The sequence below is a fragment of the Trichoderma evansii genome (genome assembly GCF_050947405.1).
Source record: "Trichoderma evansii strain SZMC 28006 chromosome Unknown GGI43scaffold_28, whole genome shotgun sequence".
NCBI classification, from domain to species: domain Eukaryota; kingdom Fungi; phylum Ascomycota; class Sordariomycetes; order Hypocreales; family Hypocreaceae; genus Trichoderma; species Trichoderma evansii.
The window spans coordinates 378,543-395,304 of NW_028145178.1; the positions used below are offsets into that span (position 1 = coordinate 378,543).

General features: G+C 43.5%; 7 protein-coding genes across 7 annotated transcripts; 3 read left to right on the forward strand and 4 right to left on the reverse strand.

Moving 5' to 3' along the window:
• Positions 1-21: 21 nt before the first annotated feature.
• GGI43DRAFT_430896 (sugar porter family MFS transporter) lies at positions 22-1,938 on the reverse strand (the record flags this gene model as incomplete). The annotated part of the gene is made up of 4 exons (XM_083209343.1): positions 22-330; positions 413-1,370; positions 1,426-1,526; positions 1,593-1,938. The coding sequence occupies 4 exons, from the start codon at positions 1,936-1,938 to the stop codon at positions 200-202; spliced, it is 1,536 nt and encodes a 511-aa protein (XP_083056257.1). The 3' UTR covers positions 22-199.
• Positions 1,939-2,843: 905 nt separating this feature from the next.
• GGI43DRAFT_430900 (uncharacterized protein) lies at positions 2,844-6,263 on the reverse strand (the record flags this gene model as incomplete). Its single annotated transcript, XM_083209344.1, has 3 exons — positions 2,844-4,291; positions 4,346-5,553; positions 5,639-6,263. 3 exons carry the CDS (start codon positions 6,261-6,263, stop codon positions 3,038-3,040), a joined length of 3,087 nt encoding a protein of 1,028 aa, XP_083056258.1. The 3' UTR covers positions 2,844-3,037.
• A 979-nt stretch (positions 6,264-7,242) lies between these two features.
• On the forward strand, positions 7,243-8,852 carry GGI43DRAFT_425845 (glycoside hydrolase family 28 protein; the record flags this gene model as incomplete). Its single annotated transcript, XM_083208554.1, has 7 exons — positions 7,243-7,506; positions 7,567-7,823; positions 7,874-7,949; positions 8,007-8,075; positions 8,136-8,306; positions 8,366-8,471; positions 8,530-8,852. The coding sequence occupies 7 exons, from the start codon at positions 7,243-7,245 to the stop codon at positions 8,850-8,852; spliced, it is 1,266 nt and encodes a 421-aa protein (XP_083056259.1).
• Positions 8,853-8,885: 33 nt separating this feature from the next.
• GGI43DRAFT_226966 (arylsulfatase) lies at positions 8,886-11,173 on the reverse strand. Its single transcript, XM_083200463.1, has 2 exons — positions 9,017-11,173; positions 8,886-8,961 (listed from the first exon to the last, which is right to left on the reverse strand). The coding sequence occupies exons 1-2, from the start codon at positions 10,648-10,650 to the stop codon at positions 8,919-8,921; spliced, it is 1,677 nt and encodes a 558-aa protein (XP_083056260.1). The 5' UTR covers positions 10,651-11,173; the 3' UTR covers positions 8,886-8,918.
• Positions 11,174-11,724: 551 nt separating this feature from the next.
• On the reverse strand, positions 11,725-12,907 carry GGI43DRAFT_226970 (uncharacterized protein). Its single transcript, XM_083200464.1, has 2 exons — positions 12,661-12,907; positions 11,725-12,607 (listed from the first exon to the last, which is right to left on the reverse strand). The coding sequence occupies exons 1-2, from the start codon at positions 12,769-12,771 to the stop codon at positions 11,813-11,815; spliced, it is 906 nt and encodes a 301-aa protein (XP_083056261.1). The 5' UTR covers positions 12,772-12,907; the 3' UTR covers positions 11,725-11,812.
• A 733-nt stretch (positions 12,908-13,640) lies between these two features.
• On the forward strand, positions 13,641-14,670 carry GGI43DRAFT_425847 (oxidase ustYa family protein; the record flags this gene model as incomplete). Its single annotated transcript, XM_083208555.1, has 4 exons — positions 13,641-13,932; positions 13,989-14,108; positions 14,181-14,412; positions 14,469-14,670. The coding sequence occupies 4 exons, from the start codon at positions 13,641-13,643 to the stop codon at positions 14,668-14,670; spliced, it is 846 nt and encodes a 281-aa protein (XP_083056262.1).
• Positions 14,671-15,628: 958 nt separating this feature from the next.
• Positions 15,629-16,721, forward strand: GGI43DRAFT_387995 (uncharacterized protein; the record flags this gene model as incomplete). The annotated part of the gene is made up of 4 exons (XM_083204001.1): positions 15,629-16,025; positions 16,094-16,204; positions 16,264-16,388; positions 16,461-16,721. The coding sequence occupies 4 exons, from the start codon at positions 15,629-15,631 to the stop codon at positions 16,719-16,721; spliced, it is 894 nt and encodes a 297-aa protein (XP_083056263.1).
• Between the last annotated feature and the right edge of the window lie 41 nt (positions 16,722-16,762).

Sequence of the window (16,762 nt, forward strand, 5' to 3'; positions counted from 1 at the left end):
ATTATCATTTATCAATTTATCCTTCAATGTTTTAAATATTATTTTAACCTTGCATGAAGAGCTATTTGTAATAACTTATTTGATAAAGGATGTAGAATCCATCTCGACCGAAATAAGTCGAAATTGCGCCAGAGACACAATCTGAAGCGAATTTTCCAAGGGAGAGAGCTGCTGTAAAGATTTGGCACTATTACAGTCCTTACACTTTGCTTATTTCGACTTGTAACTTTCCCTTGTCCGCCTCTTCCACCAGCTGTTGCAACCTATCTTCTTTGGGTACCGTACTTGACTTCCAAGGCTTAACGCCAGCAGCAAAAAGCTGGTCAATATCTAGGCGGTTTATTGCTGGTTAGCACATTCCACTATAAGCTTAAATGGCATTTGAAACAAAGGGTTAAAGCGCATTTTTTACCTTCTAAGCTTCTTCTTTTCGTTTCTGGAAAAAAGAAATAGGCATGCAAGCATGCGACCACGTTAAATGTTCCAAATATAATAAACGTCTTCCACTGGATACTCTGGAAGGCAGGTGGCGTATAATAATTATTGGCAAATCCCAGCATCCAATTGGCAGATGTTGCGATAGACACAGCTTTACCTCTGAGACGTATGGGGTAGATTTCGGACGGATAACACCACGAAATGGGAGCCCATGTGAAGCTATAAGTTGCAACAAGAAGATAGGTAAAAGCAATGACTGCAGCTTTAGCAGACTTGGAATCGTCATTCATTGTCCATGTGACGGCACTTGATCCGTCAAATCCACCAGGGACATAATGCCCATATCGAGCCATAACACCAGCAGTCGAATACAGCCAGATCATCATGAAGAAAGCTCCTCCAATGAGCGCAGGTCGTCGGCCAATACGGTCGAGAAAGAAAATAGCCGGCAGTGTAAAGAGCACATTAATGATGTACTGAACACTCGATGCAATAAGTTTGACATTGCCTGTGAGGCCAGCCATCTGGAATATATAAACAATGTAGTACAACAGAGCATTATTGCCGCTTAATTGAGTCCAGATATGAACGAAAATACCGTTTGAAATGCGATGTATATTGTCGCGATGGATCAATTCTGCCCACTTGACTTTACCTTGTGACTCTGAAATAGCTATAGACTCTCTTATTTCAGCATATTGGGCTTGCACTATGGGAGCTAGATGATCTCCATCTCCGTGAAGGCTGGCAAGGACGTCGAGAGCTTCTTCCCATCTATCTTGAGACGCAAGCCAGCGAGGCGATTCCGGTATAAAAAACAGAGCAGTTAGCATAACAAGAGCAGGGAACATCTGCACTGCCCATGGCACTCGAAATACGACATCTGTCTTGCTGTAAGACGCCCCGAAGGTGATGTAGTACATGATCAGGCCCTATTTTGGATAAAGTAAGCACTGGACGATGTCGTCCTCATTGCGATTAACTTACCCCCCAGGTAATACTCCATTGCTGAAAGCTAAGAATACGGCCCCTTATTTCGGGGCGCGACAGCTCTGCAAGATACAGTGGCGCTGTAGAGGTGAACAACCCTGCACTTGGGGTCAGCGTTTGATCCTCCCAATGCCATGAGTGTTATCTTGTAGATCGCAGCTTACCAACCGCTCCACCACACAGTAGTCTGCCAACTATTAACATGGCAATGTCAACGCTGGCGGTACATATTATAGCACCAATAACAAAGATAATGCATCCTGTCATTAAAGTACGTCTTCGACCGAATCTATCAACAATAAAAATATTCACCAGGCATCCTAAGAATGATCCGCCAGAGATGCTTGCGGTGATGCCGCCTTGTTGATCGGCTGTTGGACTGTCAAACTCCTCTTTGAATGGTTTGGTGCTCAAAATCGCGGAAAGGGAAGATATATCAAATCCCTGAAGCAGACCTCCAATGACCAAGAAAGCTGTAATAACATAGATGTTACTAAATTTATAACCCATTTTGAGTTATTCTGTTAAAAAAAAAAAAAAAAAAAAATCTTGAAAGAATATAAAAATGGCTTGAAAAATGGCTGTAATTGTTGCAGCACACGTAAATACTATAAGCCTAAGAGAAGACTGAGAGATGCAACGACCATAGCCAGCTTCAGTCCGTTGATCGCATCATCTTTAATAATACAAGGGAGAAAAAAAAATGAAGCTAGCGAGCATTAGTGAATAAAGGCACTCTTCGTTATCTCTCGGAATTTGACTTGGGATGCCCATGACAATTACCTGAAGTATTACACCGACATCTTGTAATCTTCGCTCTTAGCCAACTGTACTAATTGAAGCTCCTACTTCAAAGACGTGGCTCGGGTAAAAGCAGCAAGAGGCGGGGCTCTCAGGCTCTCATTCCAAGCCTAAGAGAATGCAGCCCTGCTCTTGAAGCCGTCGGCACCATACTTCCGTGAAAACCGGGGTTATTCCCGCGCTGCCCCGGCTAAGCTGTCGCGACATATATACATATTATCACGACATCTAACATAGTACTAATATCTGGCGACTTTCAAAGCTTCATTATCGAAAAGAGGAATTTGACAGTTACTTGAGGTAATATTTTTCGGCGAATGACATCTGCGTAGCGGATCCCGCTGGTCTTGGCAGTAATACTATTTGTATTACTCCGGAATGGGTACTGAGAGCTACAGCTATTGGAAAATTCGGCCACTTTGCATTCATGGTACTACGTATGTAATTACTTTTATCAGATAAACTAAGGTTATATCATAAAAGATATTTGACAAACAGGTCTCGGTCTCCAGTATCAACTCACTGTCCCAAAGACTGCTGGTAAATTAGGGGCGAGAAGAGAATAAAACATCTTAGCTCTGTTTCATATAATTCTTCAGACTTTACAAGGCTTCTTAAGATTATATACAAATGTTATACCAGGTTATGGGATGGATAGGGTAGATTTATCTATGCGTGAGACATGGCTTATGTGAATCAAGAAAATCTGCGCACCGTTGTGTAATTGTGTACCTTCTTCTAATAAGTTACAAAATAAATTCACGCCATAGAGACAAAATCCTTTAATTCCCTAATATAGCCAAGCAGTTTAAATTGGAATTTTAATTTCCGTGAAAGGAATCAATTTGACCGGTGCTGAGAGACCATACGGCTGGCCACCATAGCTGCTGGCATATTCGGATTGCTCCCAAGATTGAGTCACATTGACCTGTAGCAGCCGATTTCTCAATGTTGAAGATACTTCAATCTTCACATCATTCAGACCATTAATCAAAAATGGAGTAATATCAACAATTGCGTCTGTGATATCAATAGGACCTGTCCATTTCCCATTGATCCAGAGACGTATAGTGTTAGAGACTGGGCCTAAATCTATCAATGCACCATTGATGTCTTGGGTGGGATTCCAGATAAATTGTGTTGTATATGTGCCAAGCCCAGATGTGTTATCTAGGCCAGAAATGTTGTACCACGGGATTAATCTATCAAGGCTGAGATTGTGGTATTGGAAAATAGATGTATAGTTGTTAAATCGATCAGGATTAGGAAGCCAATCTTGAATAGTGACATTCCATGGACCAAGCTCCAGTGGAATGATTTGCTCTTCAAGGCCATTCAATGTGAAATCATGACCGTTACTCATTGTGATCACCTTCTGGCCTTGTGATGAAGAGCGAGCAATAATAGAGTGGTTGCTTGCAGAGTAGCTCAGATATTCCACGTTTGTTTTGACAACATGAATATCAGGCGTTTGAATATTGGAAAAGAATCCCTTTGGCGCAAAAGCAATGATTGTCGATTGATTTGATCGTAGTTCAATCCAAACGTTGAATCTATTACCAGATATAGTATAGTTGAGGATTGGGGCAATGGTGCCCGTCCAAGCATCTAATGTGTAAGGAGTTCCAGTGCCTTTGATAGAAGCTATTGTAGCGTGATCTTGATATATATCCGAGTTATATACCCAATAGTAATCAATGTGATTGTCGACATCGACTCTATGGACGTATAATATGGGAGCTGGCGACAAATTTTCCGCTGCGGGCTGAATATTTAGCTCTTTCAAAGCGTTCACGACTTCACTCTCTGACTGGAGAACTCTAACTGAAGGATATTGAAGTAGTTTCTGCATTTCTTGCTTGACATATTGGTCGCATGAGTCGCAATAATAAGGAGTTGTCTCGGGCAGGCCGCCAACAAAAACAACAGGAAATCCATCATTAGCATACTCTATAAATCGATTGATAGCTTCTGAGGTAATATTTGTAGAATTGTCTACGATAAAGGCAGAAAACCCAGGGCCATCTTCTGCCAGTAACCCATTTGTGATAACAGCATTATCCTAAATCAAATCGTTAGAGCCATGGCTATAGTCGTGCATCGTCACAGAACTTACTAGTTTGAGCAGCGAAGGGCTGACGGAAACATAAGAATATCCGGCATTTTGCAGCGAATGATCCCAGAAAATATTCTCCCCCATACTGTAATGTTTAATGTCAACCGAGAGATATTTATGGCGATATATACCAATGTCTACTCTTGGTACTCCTGTCTGAAGAATTATCTGTGTCCTGGCAATCCAATCGCCCATCTCTTTGACGTGTGACCAACTAGGCTGCCGTGGTCCCCACATCTCAGAGTATAACCATTCGAAGGTTGTTAGGCCAGGCCACTCAACTTCCGGGCGAATGCCAGAGTACGGGAATCCATGCGTAACGATACGGTTGACGCCACCAACATAGTTGATCTTGCAGTCATTGAGAATAACAGGCCAAGTTATGGCGTATGCTTCATACCGGTGTGCCCCAAGTTCACTGGAAAAGATTTGCTTTTTCCCCATCATTGCGCCACCTCCCATGGCACGAAAAGCGTCAATCACTCCATCAAAATAATTGGATTCTGTTTCAGGAGCATCGATATGTGCAGCAGCTGAGTTCATGTCCCACGGCGGTGCGGCATTGGGCGCAGTCGCATAAGGCTGCAGACTTCCTTGAATGTTCCATTTGCTTGTCCATTTAGAAAGCCCATCAAGATGGTATTGCTCGTACAGCTCCTGTAGACACTGGTAGTAATCATTACGTAATTTCCAACTTATATCCGTCCCATTTTCATGGCTATTGAAGCCGTAGTAAAAGTAGCTATTTGCGAGCGTGCTCGGAGGAAGACCTGTTGTTCCAAAAAGAGCTGGTAAAGCTGTAGTGATATCGTAGCCACGTGTTTGGCGAAAGTACGACGACAACTCGTCTGTCCAGAATAGCGTAGCTCTAAACTCAGCAGAATCTTCCCACGCATACATGCCAAGCTGGGTCAACAGATCTCCATTTTCGCCATTCATAACATACTTCTCTGTGAATCCGGTCCAGAGATCTGTCCCTTCCTGGCTAAAGTGATCAACAACATAGGCAAACCAAGAGGCAGGATTATTTGGATTGGTTGCATTGTTGAATGCACCTTGCGCAGCCAAATAACCTGTGCGGCGCTGATAAAACGTAAAAAGAACGTAGTTATTCGTATCAGCTGGAGCCGTATAATTTAGCGTTCCATCTTTGACCAGATTCGTAATGTCTTTAACACTATCAAAGTCAAGTTGAGTTACGCGAGGATCTTGAGAAATTACTTTGAGAGAAAAACGGATTAATGATGAGTTCAACGCATACAAGAGGGAGTTGGAATATTGAATGTATATTACCTTTGCTTTTGCGAGCAACTACAGCAGCGACAAACTTGTTGGTAAAGTTCGTGAAGGGAGCAGAGAAATCTGGCTTGTTTGCATAGCCTGCATCTGTGCGACCTGGAGGCGGGATAGGGCCGTTGAAATTCTGGCCCGAGTTCAAACTGACGCTACCATATGCCAGCTCAGTATTCATACCAGGAGAATCAGGGTCAAGAATTGGAATTGAGGCGCCCTGTGTTGGCCCCAAAGCAAAATCGACGAGTAGACCCAAATCTTTCGATGCACGGAGCATAGTGTTAAACTTTTGCCGCCATCTATCACCTCCGTAACCATATATTGCTGGATCTACGACAGCCAGCTCGATGCCGTAATTCTCCAAGCAAATAATTTCAACTCCACCCCATCCTGCTTCTTTGATTTGTTTTAAATCTGCATATAAGACACTGTCTTCCACATCGGCGTCTGGGACCCAGTACCGAAACGATGGCCGAGCTAACCCATTGGGATCGGTAAACTCCGAAGGAACATTATATGTAATCCATGGAGCAGGACGGTTACCAAACCCAGAGCTTTTGTCGACAGCCACGGAGACGGCAGTCAGCACCGCAATGCCGAACAGTGATGGCAGTGACAGCCTCATCGTTGCCTACTCTCACTCACGACCAGTATGTGCCGTGGAGAGTCTAATTGGATGGATAGAAAGTTCACTGGCTCTCAATCAACTTAGAGGCACCCAGAATGCAAGTCTATTGACTTTATTGACTGCTCTAGGCAATCTTTCATTCAACGAAACATCGCCACGTGGGACATTTGAATGAGTGATGCCACCGCCGGCCTGTCGGCCAACTTCATCGCATCATCGCGACCCTGCATCGTATCTTTCAACATATTTTAGCCGTCGTAGTCTCGCTGTCGGGTCAATGCGCGGGTTAATGGGTACCGAAGAAGGAAATGTGAGATCGTATCTGCTCCAAATACGGCTAAGCGGAGATGATTATAGCATGCCGCTTTTAAACTGCTCTGCTTGTTCCCTTGCAACTGGCAGCGATGCGATGACGAAATTGAGCGATAAAATGCTTGGACAGAAAAATCATGACATGCAGATGTCATTGGAAGCACCGTTACATATTCGTATCCCAGCGGTGGCGCGCCTAGAGACCCCCTACCGAGGTTCCGATTTGCCGACTTGCAAGCTCATGTTGCTCGCTCGATCCTGGCCGTGATGTATCATAGTAGTCTTGCCAATCATATCCCAGTAGCCCCAATATCAAGTTTACCGTAGCTTTTGCTCTCCACCCGGAAATAAAAGTTCTGTTTGATAGTTTGATGACAGACCCCTTGACAGTCTCCGCTGCATTAGCGGGCATCCAAAAACGCCATAACCAGGTTCATGGGAACGTATGGGATATGTGAGCGTACCAAATATGCAAGTACTGCTAGATGTAACAATCTCCGATCATCGGCTGATAAAATCCTTTGTGCTTGGCACCCAGAAGTTAATTGTGATGAGAGCCTACCAAGTACGTATCTGCCCGCCATATATAGTAGTAGTATCTGGTTGTCGTGATCAGCAGCGTCAGCGCCAGAAAAATCACTTAGTTGACTTTATCACCGCGACGATGAGATTTATTCGCCATATGTTATGGCCTTTGACTGCCTCTTTGGCATTTGCTGCTTATAATCCATCATCGCTCGAGCATACATGTGTAATCCCCGCTTTGAACGATGGATGCGACGATGCTCCCGCAATCCGCGAAGCATTCAATAAATGCGGAAATAATGGGAAAATTATCTTCCAAAAAGACACTACATACAGTATCCAAACGGCTCTTCAGCTACATAACTTGAAAAACGTCCAGGTTGATATGCTTGGAACCCTTGAGGTGGGTATTCATCTTCAATTGATCTTTAATTTCTGACTGCTCCATAACTAACAATATTAGTATTCAACTGATGTTCGGTATTGGATCTTGCACGGGTCTTATTACTACTTTCAGAATATATCAATTGCTATGGAGTTCTCGGGTGAAGACATTACAATTGACGGCTACGGTTCTGGTACTATTAACGGCCAGGGGCAGGTATGGTATGACTTGGCTCTCGGAGTGGGCGGTTTATATGGACGACCTATCCCATTCTGTCTACGGAATGTCAAGAATGCCGTAGCAAGAAATTTTCAAATTCTTCAGTCTGGTAAATGGTAAGTTCCTTAATCCTTTACCTCGTCTGCATATTTCTGATTATAGTTAGGAATTTTGTAATGCTAGAGTCTCAAAATATTCTTGTGGATAACATCTACCTTTCATCCACTTCAGACGACGACCAGGTATTATGCCGTGTTTGACGCTCGTAACGTGCTATATTATACTAACATCAAATAAAGGCAAATCCTGGCAATCTTGGTAATACAGATGGATTTGACACCATTAACAGTAACAATATTACGATTCAGGTTAGAATTTAAATCAGAGCCCGATAAAATCTAAAGATATGGGTGCTAACGGTATTATAGAATAGCTGGGCAAATGTTGGAGATGATTGTGTCAGCTTCAAGCCTGGCTCTACTAACATGCACGTGAAAAATTTAACCTGCTACAACAGTGCCGGGATCGCAATTGGTAGCCTCGGACAGTATGAAGGGGTACGAGACATAGTTGAGAACATTACTGCAGAAGATGTCACTGTAAGTCTACTCACCAGTTCGACTGGGTTGTGCTACAAGCGAACTTATGTATTGCATAGCTCATTGGTAGCCGCAATGGTGCCTATATAAAGACGTATGTGGGTAAGAGGACGTACTGGCCTCCCCAAGGTGGTGGCGGTGGTAACGGCTATGTTCGCAATGTCGGTAAGTTTATTTCTCAGTTGGTTTCTATACAGCGTAGGCTATCTAATGCGGTTATAAGGGTTCAAAAATTTCCACATCGAGAATATAACTTCTTCGCCCGTTCTAATTCAGCAGTGTACTCACTGGGCTGGATACAATGTGCCAGCATGCGCCGATACACCTGCCACTGGCTACTTTTCTAACATCTCCTGGTCCAATTTCACCGGTTATATGAATGAAAAGGTTGGAACAAAATCGATCAGTTGGGCATGTTCACCACTTGCACAGTGTGAAGGGTTCTCCTTCAAAGATATTAATGTTAAATCGGCTAATGGAACCGATGGAACCTACTCTTGCAGCAACGTAGATGGTTACGATGCTGCATGCCAGAAGAGTCAATAGTAACAGTAATATACGTATTTTGATACATATACACGGAGAATATAATTGTGTACGATAAGCCACATGTTAGGTCTTGGGGAGTATATAACCCTCCTCTAGTTCTTCTCTCCTATAACTGACATGTTAGAAAGCCAAGAAAATGATAATAAAGGGAGTTGACTGACAAAAATATTCCAAACTCAGCAACATAGGCTAGCCAATGTTTCACCAGCTCTTCTAAGACTTTTGGCTCCTGTTCAGCCAAGTCATGAACCTCGCCCATGTCTTTATCCATATCGTACAGCTGCCATTTTTCAGGACCTTTTGGCTTCGGGATGAACACAGCTTTCCATTTACCCTTTCGGATAGCCTGATGGAAAAATAGCTCCCAACCGGTTACGTGATCTTCGTCATGAACGCGAGGGGATTTCCGTAGTAGGTGTGATAACCATGACTTGCCCTTTACTGGAACTATTTGCCGACCCCGAAATTTTGGCCCGGATAATGGAATACCTGCAAGATCCAAGAATGTTGGGAGAATATCCATGACAGTTGTAAATGAGTCAGTAATGCGCCCGTGGGGGAGCTGAGCTAAGCGTGGGTAGTGAATAATAGCTGGACACCGAATACCTCCTTCTGTGACATAGCCTTTATGCATTCTACTGGGTGCTGTTGAAGCTTGTGCCCAGCGAGGGCCGTACCAAATGAAGGAATCTCGGTTACCTAAATTCTCGTAATCGTTGTTATAATGTTTGTCAATGGACTTTTTAATAACATCCCCAGTCACGGGAATTGCCTCCACGATGGCTCCTTCGGCACCGTTGTCAGACATGAAAATGACAAATGTGTTGTCCCATTCACCAATCTTCTTGATGTGGTCAATCACTTTACCAATGTTCTCGTCCATTCTATCAACCATACCTGCAAACACCTCCATAGTCTTGGCGGACCACGCTTTCTCCGCAGCTGACATTTCGTCCCACTCTTTGGTTGACGCAATAACTGGGTGAGCTTCGATATCCTCAGGTAAAAGCCCAAGCTCAATTTGCCGCTTCAATCGTTTTTCCCGTAGAGCATCTGGGCCATCGTCGTATGTTCCTTTATATTTTGTAATTGATGACTCGGGTGCTTGCAAGGGCCAATGCGGGGCCGTAAAAGGTAGAAATGCGAAGAAAGGTTTTTCTTTCAGCACAGTTCTGCGTTCTCTTTCATCCAAAAACCCAATGAGTTGGTTCGCGAAGTAATCTGATGAGTAAAAGTCTGCTGGAAAATCTTTTGTTTCTATTCTTCGGTCGTCTTCATAGTACAAACTTGCCCAGTGAGCAAAAATGGGAGTGCCATCAGGATGCTTTGGCTCATAGGCATAGTGGCTTGAACCTCCAGGTAAAAGCGCAAATGAACGATCAAAACCTCGAGCATGCGGTGTACGCTCCTTTGTCAGGCCTAAATGCCACTTCCCGCTCATGCAAGTATAATATCCTCCGTCTTGGAGAATCTCTGGCAGAGCCGCAACTCGGAAATTCAGGTATCCTTCATAACCTGCTCTTTCAGACCATGGGACTGGCGGATCGCGCCCACGTCCCCAATATTCCATTTGACCAAGGCCAGCGATATGATTGTCAGTGCCAGAGAGCAGCATAGACCGTGTGGGAGAACACATAGACGCCGTGTGGAAGTTCGTCATGCGCACACCCACAGGAGAATAAGCCAGGGCATCAAGATTTGGAGTTTGAATCTCACTACCAAAAGCACCGAGGTCTGAGAAACCAAGGTCGTCTGCGACAATGAGAAGAAAGTTAGGGCGTTTGGAAGTGTTCATGGTTGCTCCCTCCCATGAATGATATGCCCTTTAGATGCAATTTTTTAACGTAGAGAAGCGATTTTGGTAAGAAACAATATCAAAATAAACAGGACTAATTCATCGAAAGCAAACACCTCGACTTTATACTTACATTAAGTGATGGTGCGATTTTGTGGGTTGAGTGCGCAGTAAACTTTACTGCACAATTATGTAGGTACATGTACCTTTCTGGCTAAAAGCAGCGAGCTCAAGAAGCCATAGGCTACTACATAGTGGGGGTGTTGGCAAAATGCTAGCACAAAATGCTAGCACTGGGAGGTGCATACATGTAGTAAGTCCTAGCCTCCTACAGTGGTCCGAAAAAAAACGGGACTGGAGAGATTATCAGCAGGGCACACAAAAATCCGCAACGTGCACACAGTAACAGCGCTAGACTTCCCAGATTAGCGTTCTTATTATCTTAATGCAGGTGTATATTCATTTGTTGTCCCCCTGTTTTGTTTTCAGACCCCTTGCCTCAACCTATGGTGCTTAAGGTTGGAATTATTCAGGCAGCAAATTGAATGTATCCACAGTGGGGATCGAACGATTTAATAAAAGACTAGTTAACAGGCTCACTAAGCACGTTGACAAGTGCTAGAGACAATTTGGAAACCGTCATCATATGGAGTAATACAACAATGCCTACAGCTCAGTTCCGAAGTCTTTTGAGAAAAACAAACAGAAAAAGATAAAGGAGAAAAAGAGGGATAATAAAAAAAAATAATACTAGTTGGGGCTATATTTTTTCTTTTTCTTTGCAAGTAGCTACTATGTAAAGAGCACTAGGTTTATAGTTTATAGGGTAGGCTTATATATATAAAAATGAAAATTCACTGCTGCAAATAACAACACACATCATATAGTGATTTATAAATTAATACCAACTTAAGCCATTGCTAAAGAAGACTCAAATATCGAGCATCAGCCAGCACTCAACGTGTTAATTATAATACGACAATGTATCTCAACATCTTAAGATTTTGGAATTATTATTTTCAATCAATGGCAATGGCATAAAATGAGGACATAAGTATGATAATCAATCTCTCTATTCATTTTACGCAATCTAGATCTTCCTTCCTTGACGTTCATACTTTAAACACTTAGTATGGTTAGTAGTATTATGTTTGCTTGACGTCTAGTTAGACTTGTTCTTGGAAGCCTTCGCTTTAGCAGCCTTCTCTTTGGCAGCAATTTGCGCCTCGGTATGATGAGGCTCGCGCTTCTCCCAAGAACCGAACTCATCAGGAGCAGGAACATCGCGAGCCTGGGTCTTCTTTCCACCCTTCTTCTTAGCGGCAGCCTCCTTAGCAGCGATCTGTGCCTCAGTGTGATGAGGCTCGCGCTTCTCCCAAGAACCGAACTCATCAGGCTCAGGAACATCGCGAGCCTGGGTCTTCTTTCCACCCTTCTTCTTAGCGGCAGCCTCCTTAGCAGCGATCTGTGCCTCAGTGTGATGAGGCTCACGCTTCTCCCAAGAACCGAACTCATCAGGAGCAGGAACATCACGCTTCTCCCAAGAACCAAACTCATCAGGTTCAGGAACATCGCGAGCATGGGTCTTCTTTCCACCCTTCTTCTTAGCGGCAGCCTCCTTGGCGGCGATCTGTGCCTCGGTATGATGAGGCTCGCGCTTCTCCCAAGAACCGAACTCATCAGGAGCAGGAACATCGCGAGCCTGGGTCTTCTTTCCACCCTTCTTCTTAGCGGCAGCCTCCTTGGCGGCGATTTGTGCCTCGGTATGATGAGGCTCGCGCTTCTCCCAAGAACCGAACTCATCAGGAGCAGGAACATCGCGAGCCTGGGTCTTCTTTCCGCCCTTCTTCTTGGCAGCAGCCTCTTTAGCAGCGATTTGTGCCTCAGTGTGATGGCGAGTTTCAAGCCCTTCAATCATAGATCGTACGAACTTGGTAGCCAGAGTTGCGCCGGAGCCCTAACGGACCTAATTAGTTTGATAGGAATAATAGTTGTGATCAAATTACTCACGACGAATCGTCGTTCCATGTCAGTAGATCCTGGCGCCAAGTGGCCGGAAGCCATAGGGGCCAAGCTAAACATGGCAAAAACCAAGGCACTAGTAACTGAAGTAGGACGCATGGTGAATAAGATATGAAGGGATATTCGAAATGAAAAAAGAGATGTAAAACAAGAAAATGCAAAAAAAAAGAGAGAGTTGATTTAAAGAAGACTGTCCAGCAGCCAGGAAAGTGAAAAGAAGAAGAATGGAATGAAGAAGTAGATACAGAATGCGAATCAACAGCCAGGAAGGGATGAATTGAAGGTGCTTTTATAATACTTGGAGAATACCAGCGTCTCTGTAGACGCTCTAGGAATAGACGAACCAGCCCCACACCCACCTCGGCTGAAGATATCATCAGAAACTTGGTTGAAACGGAAAGGGAAGAAAGCCCCGTCAACTGTTTGCCAACAATTCAAAAGCAAGCGCTAATTGAAACCGACTATCAGTCTTGCTCTGAAACTTTTGGATATTCCTAGGTTGTAGTCATGTTATGCCGAAGCTCCAGTTTTAAGTCGGGGTTGCACTAGGCGCCCCTACTAGGAAGTTACAGCCGTGCATCATAAAGAAGCTGTGAAACTATCGTATTCTAGACAGTAGCAAAATACGAGCAATATTTTGGCTAGCGGTTTTAAAAAAAAAAAGGTTGATCTTTCTTCCACAATGACTACTTGTCATGTTTAGAGTTAAGATGAATTGATATTTGCCCTGAAAATACTCGATCCTGTATCGCTAAAGTCTCCTTGCCCCCTGTGTCTCGTAACCGACCCGCCTCCTAAGCTTAATAACTGCGGAGTCTTGGTACCAATTCAGTTCACCTCTTCATCTCATTTATGAATTACACAAAGCCAAATTCTCGAGTTGCGTATGGTACACTAAATTCTTCTCTTCCTATTCATTCAGAATTCATAGACAACTCCATTTAATCCTCTTTTCGGTTTACATTACCATGGCTTTTGAGTATCAATCTCTTCAAGTGGCTTTTCCTGGCGAAAAACCAGCCCGTCTGTCATCGGATTCTTCATCGACCTTGCAAGCAATCGACGACTTGGACTACTTATCACGCGATTCGGAACTGTGCTACAAATCTTCCCTCTGTGAATTAGCTTCCAGATGGGCCAGATCCAAATGGCTCTGGGCCATTCATGCAGCTTTGTTATTTACCTCATGTGGAATGCTCATCGTCACTATAATCTTGAGATCATCGACTCTATATCATATTCGACAAGTTTCAGCCTGGTGTAAGTCATTAATGTAAAATGATAAGGCATATCAAAGCAGCTGACAGTGTATACAGCACCCGCCGATGTTTCCGTCCAATACAGCCATGTTCGATATAACATTACTACCAAAAGTAATGTCTTTGTTGGTGCTGGCCCTGAGGTAGATAGAGCTTGGAGGGAAATTTCATACGACAGTGAGTGCGCGATCAGTTACCCAGTCAAAAAAAAAAAAAAAAAAAAAAAGAAATCTGACAATTGCGTGAAAGTGGGCGACCAATGGATACCAAAGCACGATATTTCGAAGTTGGATATGCCAGAGACTTCACTCAAGGTCAACCATCCTGTTACTGGAGAGGAGGGCTATAGAGTTGGCATGGAAGTCTTTCACCACCTACACTGCTTAAACCTTTTGCGCCGGGTTACATACAGGGAGTACTACGAACCACTTGGTGGAGAATTCAGCCATGGCCAAGAAGCCCTTCAAGCACATACAGGTATGTACTTTACTAATTTGTTCAAGCAAAATCACAGTTTGGATATGGCTTGGCTTACAGATTTACAGATCACTGCATCGAAGTACTACGCCAAAACATTCAGTGCAACGCAGATATTGGCCTGTTCACTTTCTATATGATCCCAGATGACCCTCTTGCTTGGCCCGAACTAAATTCGAAGCACATTTGTCGGAACTTTGATAAGGTCCGTAGGTGGGCGGTGGACCACTCAGTAGGAAATATGGAGGTGTTGGAGCACTAGACGTGTTGTTCTCTGCCTTCTCTTGTACGCTGTATATAGGATACAAATAGCCTTGATTTTTCATTAATGACAAACTTTATTCTTTTTTTTTTTTAAAAAAAAAAAAAATCATCATCATGCAAGCACATCGCCTACGCTTGCCTACATATTATTCCTGCTAGTTTCGAATTTTATTTGCTGAGCATCTGTTTTGGTATAAATTATTTGCATTCCGCTCGCGCGATAATTTGGACAACCGCCTAAAGGTTCTCCCGTACAGAGGTTAATCAACCGGGAAAAGTCTCTAACACGAGAAGAAACTAGGCCTAAGTCTCCTCACCTGAAGCTCGCTTGCTAACCGAGCTAAAAGTTCATGATGGTAGACTAGTAATCCACTTGTCCGCTGGTCGCCTAGCTATAGGGCAGTTATCAATTGAATATGTGGAACCTATTCTCCAGTGTTTCTATGGTTAGCACGCGGTTACCGCTATGCTGAAACCTATTTAGTTCGGTATTGAGTCAACTAAGGGGTTCCGCGCGGAGTGTTGCATCAGCCCCGTTTCGTGTTATAGAGTTAAAACAAAAGCTACTTAGCTTGCATTTCATTGGCGCGTTAACTCGCCCAGTTACCAAACATTGGTTTGACTAATGCTATAGCTTGGCACAAGTCTTGGCTGTTCGCGAATAGGGGATAATTTCATCATACTGTCACTGCTTTAAAGGTGATTCGTATCGTATCAAACAATAAAAGTTTGAGATATGGGTAAGGATGAGAGGCGGAGGCTATCAAACATTACATAGATCATTTTTGTCCAGCGAGCGAGTCCCCTTTCTTCTCACGGCTCCTAACAAAATTGCCCATCTTCTGCTGGCTCAGAAGGAATCTTACTTTCCTTTCTCTTCTGTTCCCTTTTTCTCATTGCGTGTGTTATTTCTCAACGCATTCTGTACAATTTTTCCCAACTATCATTCATCAAATATGGCATTCTCTAAAAAATACTCAAAACTCAGAGCAAGCCGCGATTTTCAAGAGAGCGAAGATGTTGACCTGGAAGATAATGCATCCGATGTAACCAAATATTCCTCAACTATTGAAACTTTGGACAAAGCAGAGCTTCTGCCCTATCGAGATGATACAAGCGAATCAGCATCATCTTCTCTATCACACCAACGGAGATCCAGTCGATTCAAGATGTCCTCAAATTTCTGGACATGGCTACGATGGGCAGTGATTGTCGTATTACAGACTACTTTGATTCTATTAGTGTTTTTGAAACAAGACAACAAAAGATGGCCAAAAAACGATCTTCAGCAGATAAGCGGCAGCGATCAATATGTCGAGACAGGCGGCGATATCAATGGTCTCTATAAGACTTGTACGTACCACTGATTCTACTCTTACTCACGATCCGAAACTTCCTTATCTAACGTAACTATTCAATAGTATCACACACGTATACTTTTCTCAAACCCGAAGAAGAAAAATATGTCCCGAACATGACATCAAATGATAATCGAATGGAGATCCGAAAAAACTGGGATATGTTAATGCCACGTACGTGGCAGTCACTTGAATTTTGATACTACAATGGATTATACTAAGAACTGTTTTAGTTGGAAGCGGAAGTGTTTTAATCCCCGATTATTCGGATCACCCTTTGCTTGGACAACCTATTACCGACGACCCAATTCGTTCTGGGCCACTGTTTGAGGCGTCATGGACACATGCGCTACACTGCGTGAGTAATTGAATCAACAAACGCCTCTATTTGTCTCTATACCATGAACTAACGTTTTTTAACATGTTGAAGTTGTATTACAGCGTGGACAGCTATCACCAGTTGATAGTTAATGGGCCAAGTGAAGGCGACAACCCGAAGCATGCAGCTCATTGCTTCGAATATCTCCGGAACAGCATTCTCTGCAATCTTGACATGACCCTAGAAGGATCTATGTCAACGCCAGATGATAAAGAAAGAGGGCAGCCTCATGTTTGCCGCAATCGAGCAGAAGCTATCTCTTGGATTGAAGCTCGAAGAATGGACAATGCACAAGATATTGTCGGCCCTTAAGAAGGCGTGACCTAATGTTATATATATTTCAGCCATATTAT